Source organism: Poecile atricapillus, chromosome W, assembly GCF_030490865.1.
Source record: "Poecile atricapillus isolate bPoeAtr1 chromosome W, bPoeAtr1.hap1, whole genome shotgun sequence".
NCBI classification, from domain to species: domain Eukaryota; kingdom Metazoa; phylum Chordata; class Aves; order Passeriformes; family Paridae; genus Poecile; species Poecile atricapillus.
The window spans coordinates 43,520,272-43,532,808 of NC_081288.1; the positions used below are offsets into that span (position 1 = coordinate 43,520,272).

At 40.9% G+C, this 12,537-nt stretch overlaps 1 protein-coding gene across 1 annotated transcript in view; it reads left to right on the plus strand.

Annotated features, from left to right (window-relative positions):
* LOC131591859 (wnt inhibitory factor 1-like) overlaps positions 1–12,101 on the plus strand; it is a 37,616-nt gene extending 25,515 nt beyond the window's left edge. The window contains exons 5-10 of the mRNA XM_058862959.1: positions 958–1,053; positions 2,634–2,729; positions 4,059–4,154; positions 7,928–8,023; positions 8,622–8,717; positions 10,949–12,101. Of these exons, the coding sequence (XP_058718942.1) occupies positions 958–1,053; positions 2,634–2,729; positions 4,059–4,154; positions 7,928–8,023; positions 8,622–8,717; positions 10,949–11,070 (602 nt within the window). The 3' untranslated portion in view covers positions 11,071–12,101. The remainder of the gene's footprint in view (positions 1–957; positions 1,054–2,633; positions 2,730–4,058; positions 4,155–7,927; positions 8,024–8,621; positions 8,718–10,948) is intronic.
* Positions 12,102–12,537: the final 436 nt, after the last annotated feature.

Consider the following 12,537-nt stretch of genomic DNA (forward strand, 5'->3'; position numbering starts at 1 on the left):
TACCTCAGAGGTTTTGAACCTTCTCAGTTGGACTGTCACACAACAGAGCATCAAGATGAGGAGGTTGTGCCTACCACTGATCCCTACTGATGTTAAGTTTTTCTAATGGGAATAGGCAGTCTCTCCTGCCTTATTCTCTGTGAGGGATCTGGGAAGGTATTTTTGAGTAGTTGTTTTTCTACCCAGCAATCCTTTTTGATGGTATTCCATAGGGCTTGATCTAGTTTGCCTTCTTGTTTGATGGACTCTTGTGTTTTGAGGATAGTGGTGGCACCCAGAAGTATCTCTCAGCCTTGTATAATCCTGCCAGTGTTGCCAAATGCTTTTACGTTTTTGATCAATAATTGATATGAGTAAGAGTTGACAATGATACAGAACTGTTGTGCAGGAGTGCTTTCATCTTCCTTTCTGGCCTTCTTCCATTTAGCCTTGATGCTCACTCTCTCATATGAACACAGATTTCATCACTGTCACCTCAGTAGTAACAGATGTGGTAATTAGTGCAATGCAAGTTGCAGTGATGTCTACTTCAGGCTGCAGAAATCAAAACTGGTCCTGCACACTAAGGGTAGGTCTAACCAGCCACGCAAGTCCTTCACTAAGTTGCCTGCTCATTTCCACACAGAAAAGAAAGTACTGGATTGAGCAGACCATCTACATTGCTCATGCACTTATAGAGCAGTAGAATGCTGAAAATGCAGAGTCCATCAACAAGCGCATCACCCATGTGAGCACGTGATGGGACATCTATTTGTAGACTATGAAAAGAGAAACTATCTTGAAGAAATCTTAGCTGAATTTCCATTTCTTCAGTGTTTGTCTGCCAGCAAGTATTTTAACTGTTGTGTCAAAGAAATATATTGATCCTACTGAGGTCTGGCTGGCAGCTGAAGTATATATATATATATATATATATATATAACATTTTAATTAAAATTGTTGTTATATTTTATGAAGCGGAATGTCCAGGAGGATGCAGAAATGGAGGGGTTTGCAACGAAAGACATGTCTGTGAATGTCCTGATGGATTTTATGGGCCTCATTGTGAGAAAGGTAATTTAGTAAAAAAATCTCAACTGTCTTCTTTACTACCATCTCAAGAAAACCGTATCTCCTGCACTGTAGGCTCTCCTAAAGTTAAGAATGGCCTATTCTGAAGATTTTGGATCTTTGGAGTTCAAACATGTAAGAGAATTGTTGTTATCATCCATCGTCTAGTGGAAATACAAACTGCTTACATGAAAAATATGTTATCTTTCACAAATTGCTTTTAACAAAAACTGATGCAATAGTTAAGTGATCCTTAATTACAGGGAATCTATCTGGCAGGAAGATTAAATAAAATTCTTCTGCTAATGAGGACTAGCTGGGAAACAAAGCCCAGTGCTTTAGTTGCTCTGCATTTGTTTATTTGCAGATAAGATCAGATTTGTAAGCAGGCTGAAAACAAAAATGGGAAGATGAAGGGAAGATTCTCTTTCTCTTCCGTGAGGGGATAATTGGTGTGATTTGGCAAGGAAACTAGAACTTCTTCCTATCCCTCCCTTCCTTTTCCCAGTGGCAGTCCGTCCCCAGGGTGACTGGAGATGCCCATCTCCATGGGTATCCTACTCCAATACAGTCATTCAGTCCCAGATATTCTGGGATTACATTTGGCTGCATCAAAAATGTTAAATACTAAGGATCAAGGACTATTCTCTGGCCTGGAGAGTGACTGGCACATCTTACATTCATATATTATCATATGAATACCATATTATTCATATCTTACCTTCCAACAAACCCATTACAAACTCACTCGTGGGAGGAGCCTGTGGTCACTACTCATCCCAGGACCACGGCCAGGAGGATTTGCTGGTCAGCCAGGACAAACAATTGTCACAAGAGGATTTCACAAGATGATTTCACAAGGTCATTTGGCCCCATGCCTGGGTACCTGTTTAACTCACTAGCCCAGACCCAACCTCACTGCATGTACCAGTTGTGGGCAGCCATGAAGTGAAGCATTGCCCCCTAACACGCCTCCCTGAAGAGCGTTTTGGGGTGGCCACAAGGCAGAGAGGTCTTGAAGAGCAGGGGGGCTCCAGAGAAGATTCACTGGAAGCATGCAGGACAGTCTGGCTGAGCAGCAGACTTTCCTAGCCAAGGTTAGGTAGCCATGCTTCTGCTCAGGTATGCAGGAGAAGTGAAGATTCATTCATTGTAAAGCCTGCCTGGGAACCCCACTGAGTTACGACCCCTCTGAGGTAGTCCTGCCTGCACAGCTGAGGAACCAGACAGCACTAACAGAGAGGACTTGTCTGGCAGGATTTTAAATATCCAGAGTGTGTAGGTGTATGTGGATACTTTGCTCTCCCCTGCTGGGTAGGAAACTAATACAAGAGGCAATTTCTGCTTACATATGGAATCAGATTTGAACTTGAATTAGCTTACAGTTTTTAGTAGTGCTATACAGAAATTACCAGATACAAACAAAGCTATAATAGATTTAACCTGCTACTAGAGGCATTTTGCAAAGGTGACTTAGAACAATAAGCAGAAGGAAAAGTAGGTTAAGGAGCCAATGCGCCATGTATTTAAATACCAGTTGCTATCCCACCAGCAATGCTTTTTCTGCTCTTCCCACTCCTCAGCACTGTGTGTTCCTCGTTGCATGAATGGCGGGCTCTGCATCACACCTGGCCTCTGCATCTGCCCCCCGGGGTTCTACGGCATCAACTGCGACAAAGGTAACGCCAGCTGAGCCCCCGGGCCCTGCACGCAGCACCCTCTCATTATTCACCTGCAGCAGGTGCCCTCTAGGAGCGCCTTTTGGAAAGTCAGGCAAGCGATAAGTAAACAAGTTTGAAAAGTATTGTGACTCTTAAAATAGATGCTGTAGCACAGCCTGGTAGCTGTTGTAAGAATATGGGGATTTGCAGGTACCCAAATGCCGCAGCTCTGTGAAGGATACTTTGGATAATCACTTCAGCTTATTCACTAAAAACTGTGGATCTTGCCAAAGAAATCTCTTATATTTCTGGAGGAAGAAAAAAAAATCTCTATTTGAGCTCTAGTTTCCTGTAGTAAAATTAATTTTACTAATTATTTAGTACATTAATGTGCTGCATCCGGACACATGAAAAAGTATTCAAGCCATTCATTTTTTTTGTTGCATTGAGGCTCATGAAGGGTAAAAACAAACAATCAGTTGTTCAGAACAGTAACATAGACATAAGTCTAAGCTACCATGTAAAAAAAAACCAAGTAATTTCCTGCAGAAATATAACTGATCTGCTCATGGCAGAGCAGAACATTGTGCTGCAATTTTCATTGCAGGTCTATATGAAGTAAAGACTGAATGCAGATGGTTCTAGAGCACTTTGCAACAAAATAGTGGGAACCTTCCTATTATTTTGCACAAACTGTTGGTGTCAATGCCCTCATGTCTTGTATCTAGTCTTCGAATAGACTCTTACCATATTTAGAAATGCTTCAAATGTGCTCTTTAATTAAATGCTCCCGATGTCTTGAAGGATTAATGTGAATCCCAGCTGTTTGGTGAAAAGTCACATCTAACACAATGTAAGACATTTGGCAGCTGCAAGTCAAAGCATTTGCATCTATGTCACCACACAGAAAAGTTCACAGAGGTTTCTTTTTAGTCAAAGGATTACTTAGGAGCTCTAGTCAAATATCCTTGTGTAGAAGTAACTTCCAGTCCTGGGCCATGCTCCTTTTATCAGACACTGGCAGTTTCAATGGCAATAGTGCCTTAATCCTTCAATGAGCTTTATGTATGGGGGTTGATAAAGATGTAGCACAGTCTGTCCTCAGAGAGCTCACTGCTGTATTGTTCACTTGTCTCATTCTATATTACCCTGTGTGTGTGCCCATGTAAAGCATTATGTAGGAATAACTGCATTTCAGTCTTACTTTGTAAACCAGATGAAAAGAGGTTAATCCTGCCTTTACAACCTACTCAATGTTTATTTATGATGAACAGCAGAGAACATTAAGTCCAAGTTAGTCCTAGTTCATATTAATGACTTAGTTCATTCCTCTTTTATTTGTTTCAGCAAACTGTACAACAACCTGTTTCAATGGAGGGACGTGTTTCTATCTGGGAAAATGCATTTGTCCTTCAGGCTATGAAGGAGACCAATGTGAAATTAGTGAGTAGCATCTCTGTGTGCTTGTTTCGTGTATGTCAGCTTCTTCTGTCAATGCCTGAACGATGACATGTGACCCGCCTCTGCTGGGTGCAGAGCAAGGGTCTCACACAGCAATTTGGGACCCTCAGACAGCACATGCCTCCAAACAAGTTCCCTACTTAGAAATTTGATTCATTGCTGGACTGTCTCACCCCTTGCCCTGTTCAGTTTTTACTAGTAACCAGTGACAATCCTCAAGCCATAAGTGTGCAAGCAATAATACCCTTTGGCAGATAGATGTGCTGCCATGCCAAGCCTGTGGGGTGCATCTATTTTCAAACATTATGGGAAATCACACTTGGGCACAGCAGATTTAGTGTGAGCTAACACCTCTGAAAGGGCTACTATAATTTGGGAATGAAAAGGTTTGGAGCAAAAGGAGGACTGAACAGTAAGAGCTTCCATGTAATATGCAAAGTTACACTCACAAGGTATTTTGAGGATGTACAACCAGACCTCCTTCTTCCTGGACTTAGAACTTTGATCAGGACATTGTGCAGAAAAGCTTTCCCTGCAGTAAATAACCCCACCGTTATTCCCCAGCACCTTCACAGGAGCATGGAGAGAGGTATTTGGCCTGGGATATGCAAATGCTGATTTTTTAATATGTATCAGCAGAAACAAGCTCCTCTCAGAATTAGGAAATTTTCATCACTTTGGAAACACATGGAAATAAGCTCTTAACTTGCTGCCAGCCAATGCACAACAATAAGTGAGTTGCTGGGCAAAGAAAGTACACAGATACAATAAGACCTACATTTTTCTGTCTTTATGTGTAGATTAATGTTTCATCATGTCTCTATGCATTACAAGGCATTTTGCAGCTCCTTTTTACATCATTAAAAAAAAAAGGAAAAATAAGTAGCAAAGCTTTATTTTTTTAAAATTAATAAAGATTGCCCATTGATATAAATTCAGATCATATGCCACAAGAACAACAGTGTGGCTTTTCGCTGGATTTACCTTTGCTTACATCAAGTTCAAATTTGACTATTTGGCAGATTTCTTTCTTCAGTCCCCAAAAATTCAACATTGTTGACATTTTTCAGAAGATTAAAGTTTGATTCAAAGAGGGAAGTATGTATTTTATGTTTGGTGGTGGTTTTTTGAGGAGAATTCTTAGAACTCTTATTACAGCGTGTATAATTAAGGGCAGTCCATTTAATTGATCTGTCTGAGGAGCTGAAGCTCATATTTGTCTACTGCAGCTTGGGATAAGTGCAACTGTTTTGCCTTCCTGGAGAGACTTACCTATGAAACTCAAATTAAATTAATTAAAATACAGGCAGTAAACTAGTTTTTGTACAAAAGGAAAGAAAAAGCAAATTCAGGATCACAGTATGCTTAGACCTAAACTGGGACAAGGGCAATGAGAGCAAAGAAAGCTATGCACTTACTCTGGCTCTTGTAAAGCCAGGACTGCAATTGTTAGACTGTGAGTGACAGCTGTCATCACCTCTGGGCACTGCACCAGCACCAGCACAGCAGTAGAAGATTGCAAGAAATCTAGACAAGGCTTAGAAACACAACAACAGTCCATTTCCTTAGATCCAGGGCCAGCTACATTCAGTCATGGGATTCTTAAAATAATGAGTGGGGGAAACTTTTCAACAGGCAGAAAGCCATCTTCTGAAAATTGCAAGGTTTTATTGTTTGTTTTGTTGGGTTTTTTTAACATTGGGTATAGGTTTTCAGATCTTGTGTAATAATTGAATCCCTCTGTAAGACTCCTAGGAAGTATACTGAACCCAGTCTACAACACTAACAAGCATTCACAGTCTTCCAGATTTTTTTCCAGTTAGAGGTATGCGTTGTCTCTAATTAGTGTTTCAGTTTGAATCCAGAGAGTTTTATTTTGCTTTGGATTCCTCCCCTACTTGTCACCAGATGTTTCGTTGCTTTTTCCATTTTTCAGTCAATAACAGAGTTAATACTCTTTCTTTCATTCTGTGACAATATCTTAGTCCAAAGTTAATTGAGCCAAATGCTTGCCTGTTGCAAATTGGTGGAAGTTGGTGTCACGTCTCTTGACCCATATCCTCCATATTTACTTAAAGAATTAGGAAATTTCGTTGATTTCTTTAGCATTGCTCTTTCCAGTTGTTAATTACTTGGGATGCAAATGTTTGCAAATTAGAATGCCTAAAGTTTCCCTCCCCAGAGGCTCCTGCAGAGAAATTGTGATTTTACAGAAACTCTCCTTAGCATACTTTGTTCCATCAGCTGCTTATGAAACTTGTTTCAGGGTTATTAAAATAATTATGTACATTAGGACCAAGGGTTTCCTTTATATTGACAATACAAATGTAAATCACAAAGGTCTGCAGGGGCTGAGGGCTAAGCAGGTGCTGCCTGTGATGTTGAGCTCCCAAGAGGGCAGTCTGTGATCATCAGAGGAGGTTTTCAGCACAGTAGGCCAATGTTGATGCTTAACTTATGACATGCAGGTCTCAGTTAACAACTTTCTTAAAAAAAAAAAAAATAAAATAAAAAAGGGGAAAGGAAGCAGTTTGCTTCCTCAGGTTCCAGTTTTTGTTTGCTCACAGATTCAGGTAAATATTAGTGTTAAATCTAGGAAGGATGCCTTTTTTTTATCTTTTCTGAAGAATCTAGGAAGTGTGGTGGCATTAGAAAAGATAAAAAAATGGTTTTGGAAAACAATGAGAAAAGCTGCACTGGTGCATATGGGCACCAAGGTAGCAGGAAAGTGAGATTGTGGTTCCTGGTGGCCCAAGGGTGCCCAGGGAGGTTACAGTGAGCCTCCCTCAGCCTGGGAGTGACTGAGCTCATGGGCCCTGTGCTTCCCTTCCTAGAGATGAGTGAAGATTTAATTGGTTCACTAATGCAGACAAATTCTGACAAGGTATAGGCAGTTTGATGATGGCACATTGGACATTAAGTTTGAGGAAGGTCCTGGTGTGTCATGCCCAGCAGGAAAGAAAAAAATTGAGAGTGGTTCTCCTCCACCAGTGGGGGCCTCCTCAGTCCCAGGCAATCAGGGCCAAACAAGACTTCCTACAACACCACCACCAGACCCAGCCTATGCCTTTGGCAAAGTCTGTTTGTGAAGGAAAGTCATTTCTAGACCAAGAACTTGGAAAAATGTCTGCCAGTTCCAATTACTGTTGGCAAAGTTGCTCTGTTCATTGCAAACAGGGAAGAAGGGCATGTATTTTTAATGTGCCCTTAGTTTCTGAGCTGTCATGTGGGACATCCCTCATTGCACCCTCCACAGCACCACGGTGCTCCCCACCGGGGCTACAATCTGACAGACCCAGCCAATACATTTACTGTCTGCAAGTAGCAGCCATGCCTGTCATTTCCTGAGTATCTTACTGTTCTCAGATGTCACTAGATTTTTTTCTGCTGGGGTCCCTCAGGTTTGGGTCCTGTCTTTGGAACCGCACAGTCTGGGCAGTGCTGCGTCCCCTGTGAAGGGTGAGGAGAGCAGGGGTCAGTACTGACCAGTCACCTGGGGAGTTCTGCAGAGTCAGGATGGCACAAACCTGGGCAAAAGCTGGAAGGTCACACAGGCTTCGGACGTGCCAAATTATTGTCATATTTTCGAAGGAGAGGAGCACTTATAAATTGGAAGCACAGACTTGCAGAAGGGTCTTTCCTGATGGATCCATAGTGCACACTGATAAGTTTTTCAAGTACAAGGGAAGCTTGTCAGACGCTTGTCTCCAGGAGGCACAGGGGACTAAGACCGTTTCTATGTTTTCAATTTCTAGGTAAATGCCATCAACCCTGTCGAAATGGAGGCAAATGTACTGGTAAGAATAAATGCAAGTGTTCCAAAGGCTACCAGGGAGACCTGTGTTCGAAGCGTGAGTACCAAAACTCCATCACTCCTTGTGGGAACATCGAGCTCACTGTGCAGTATCTTCTTTTCACATGACATCAGTACTTATTGTTTGTTGTCAAAGTAATTCAAGTTATTTTACATTCTGGACATATGTCATACACCAGACTTAAGGAAATTACGAAACCAGAAACATTTTTTTACAGAAGTGTCCTCACAGTCTCTTGTGTACTCTTGAATTTCTATTAAACAGCAGTGTGACAGGTCAGCAATAGCAGTTTAGTAAAAGAGAAATGCTTAATAAAGTTAAAATGCAATGAGAACACTTTGTGAGTGAGGTGCTGAGGAGTGCTGTCCTTCTCCCGCTGGTTCTGGTGGATGGTCAGATCTGCTGTACAACCTGATTCTTTTGCCAGAGGCTGAGCCAGACCTTGCAGGCAAAGAGATGAGTGTGGACTGTTTCAGGGCTCTGACTGCACTCAGTGCAAAGTCACAGATTTACTTTGAGAGCCCCAGCCCATGCCAGGGCCAACCCATGGTGTGAAACAGCAGGGAATGCAAATGTGTGACTGTCTCTGGATGAAATGTCAAGAGGCCTGGTGTATGTGTTCACTTTTTTACAGCTGTCTGTGAACCCAGCTGTGGCCTGTACGGCACCTGTGTGGAGCCCAACAAATGCCAGTGCAAAGAAGGCTGGCACGGGAGACACTGCAATAAAAGTAAGTGAGAAACAAACCCTGGGAGTCATATCTGAAGTGTTACACACCTAATGCAATACAGAAGTGATTGCCTCAAGAGCATTTCCAGCATTATTAATGACACCACAACTCTTCTTTCTTTGATCTTTAATACAAGGAATAAAACAAAGGTTTTCAATACTCCATAATTTTACATACTTTAAAAAAACTCATAATAATTTGAAAGTGTTTTATCAAGGTAACTTTTGCATTAGAAATTCCAGAATCTGGTATCCATCAGAGGAGGACTTTACATGTCTTCCAACTGTAGTATGGAAGGGATCCGATTCCTTCAATACTCCTCGGAAATATCAGCTAGGTTTGAAATGCTGAGTAGATATTTTTAAAATATCTACTGGCAGGTTTTAAAACTGATTGAAACTTAGGAAAAATAAAATGTCCTTTAGAAATTTTGTGGAAAACTTGAAGAATTATGCAGGATCTGTCCTTAGCAACTTCACAGTTTTCTCCTCCTCTACCACCTGTGTTCCACAGCATACAAAATATATTGCCCCAAAGCAAAGTTAAAGTTCTCAAAATGAATTTCTGTTGTGCTTTTTGGTCCATTTACCATCTATTGTAGCAACTGATCATTTCACTGGGCTTAAAATGGTACTGTATAATTACTTGAAATACAGTTGGATATATCCAGCAAGAACTTCAGATTTAATTTTGTGCTTCATGTGCAACAGTAGTGTAACAGCAGATCTTCAATATATGATCTGTATATACTCCCAAAAGATATTAATGCTTATCACTGTTGGCAACCAATTCACATGTTGTGTTTTGTGTGTTGATAATTAAAAAGTTGAAAGATTTTGCAGCTACAAAACAGATCAGCCATAAGGATTGTGAACCTTGCATTGCAGCATCAACTGAATGTTCATTTTTATTAAAACCTGTTCATGCGTATGATTTTTGTCGCATCAAAATGTTTTAGAATAAATATATTTTCATTAAAAACTAAGTATTATCCAACTAAGATGGATTTTGCTGTGAATATTAGGTTTGCTGTGAAAATTGGGAGTCCACTTTTCTGTTGTTACCTAATGGATTTGTGTTTAAGTATTCATGCTATTCTCTGAAAGAAAAATACTGTTAATATGAGTTGTGGCCAGAAAAAAGATATATGAAATGAACCAATACGAGCTACAGTTGATCAGTTCGGTATGGACTGTTTATTCCTGTCATAGTCTTCCTATAAAAAACACAGATAGCAAATGAAGACAGATACATACTTTAGGTGACCATCACCAAAAAAACAAGTACCTGTACAACAAAAGCAAAGCTCATACCTGCCTTGTGATGAGAAGTCAGTGGTCTCACATTATTGGAATCTCCAAGGTTTTGCATCCTTCATTACTCGGAGTTTGGGTACAGTCCTGCTGTGTTTAGTACTGCAAAACTCTCTTTGCATTCAGCAGAGAAGCTGTGAAATGGACATTTGGACAAAATTCACCCCCATTTTAAGTGTCCATTAATGTGCATGTGCTGCAATTCACTCTTTTCAACTGAAACCAAACATCACCAGATCTTGAGAGGAGATTTATAGTTAACTTGCAAGATTTGTTTCATATTCCATCAACTGAATGGCTCTTTGGTAAAGCTGTTTTCTTAAAAAATAAGTGGTTAAAGAATTGAACAGAGGACTCCGTTTTTCAAAGTCATTTCCATGAGCTTTAAGTAATGAGATGGGTAAATGAACCTATAAAGAATTACAACATAATACTTCGGATTCCATTTTTATTGTTCACTTTCATTTTCCACAACAAAGCAGCTCTAGTAAGCCTGTTTCAGATTTTTTTTCCCCCTCAGGTGTTTATGGTGCCTGGTATTCTTTTTCTTTGCATTCAGCCATAAACCGAAGCCCAGCTCAGGTAGTTGGTGCAGATTCTCCCCAGGGGGTTGCTTGCACCCCATTCCTGAGTCTTTTGGTGGCAGCTCATCGTGACTGGTGTGGGGGTTACACATGTGAACCTGGGCTGAGTGACAGCCTGGCTGTGCTGAGGTCCCTGGGCCCCCTGGCCAGGGCAAGCACCTTTCTGTCTGGCAGGACTTCATTCATCCTGAGGGCAAACAGAGGCGTGAGCACTTTTGTAAGGCAAAGCAAAGCCCTTTGTTCAAATATGCGAGACAGTTTCCACTTGATATATTAGCTGTGGATTGCAAGCCCATGTCTGTGGATTCTTTTCTTGAACTGGATAATTTTCCAGGGTATGGAGCCAGCGGTCTGAGCGCCCTGAGGCCAGCAGGCAGCAAGCACAGGCAGCACACACCTTCGCCGAAAAGGGCTGAGGAGAAGCATGTTCCACCCGAATCCAATTATATCTGGTGAACTCCAACATCTGAAATGGTTCGTGTTACACAAAGTTCACAGCCTTCATTAACCTCTCATGGATTGAATGTTAAAATGCTGTTCATTACAGTTAAGATTACCAGCTGGAATTTTATTAGCTTCATTATAAACCACTGAGCTGACACTTACTATTTCTTTTAAGTTTTATACATACTTCTGTAGCATGATTATATAGGCTTCTTCTCTCAGTGCTTTGGATGTTGTTTTGTACTATACTTCAGTTACGTTTAAACTTTCTTTTTTTTGGTCATATAGCTGCAAATATTTTCCAAAAATTAAGTAACAATATTCAAGCAGAAAACCCTGTAGATGCTAACCCTGAATTATTTAAATGACTACAGGTGTAATTTGCCTAAGACAAAAGAACAGTGCATTTTGCAAATTTTTACAAATTGTGTATTTAGACTTTTCCCTAAGAAAAAAAACCAAACAAATAAATAGCCTAATTTTAAAACCTAGTAACTCAATTCAATGTTATTTTTGGCTTTACAGTTTTGTGTATTAAAAAGAAACTGCAGTGGTGCCATTTAACCAACATAATATATTGTAAACAAAGTAGAGCTATAATGTATGAAGTTTCTGCATCAGCTTGAAGCAATATAATATATTGTAAACAGAACAGCTCTTATGTAATAAACTTTTTATACTGACAGTTATGTATAAAATAAAGATGCTGCTTTAGTTTTTTGAGTTCTGCTCTGTGTGCCCTCCTGCAGTCTCATCAGCGCTGGGTTGGGACGATGGCTTTTCTAGAGCACCCTCGTAAAACAGTGGCACTGTAAGGTTGGTTTCTCTGTGTCTGATTTTAGCCACACAATTCTTAAAAATGTTTTGGAAGAGCAACTTCTTCTTGTGCCTTTGCCAAGGAGGGGATAACATGGAAGGCCACGTGTTGCACTCCCTGTACTTGTCCTCCACCACGTCCTCCTGTCCCCCAGCACCACCAGTCAGCCGTGTTGGTGTGCCCAGCTCGTGGTACCTCAGGTACTCAGAATATTCTTCTCACAGCTTCTGTCCAAGCAGGTAATAGTCCAGCCCTGGCCATGTTTCCCGTTCAAGGGTGGAGGTCCTGTGTCATGTTGTGATCAGGCTGTAGAATGTTTGAGTGCTGCTTCTTGCAACAGTCAAGGGCTGTGTGATTTGTTATTTGATGTGGCTTGGAAACAGGAAATATGGTTTCTGCCTGCACTGAAGAACAGTAAATATCCAATTAATTATTACTGACCCTTGCTATACTGTATTTCTGGCAATCTTATTATATGGGAGACAAAAAATAAATAACGTAGTTGGAAGCATTAGAGCTGGGCTTTTCCCTTTACCGAGGTCAGAAAGAGGAGATACAGGCAAGGAAAGGTGCTCAACCTTTTCTGCCCACTGTCAGTGCTGTCCCCAAAATACCCTGTTCAGATTTAAGATGGAAAAGAGGCAGCCTGAGGCGGAGGAGAA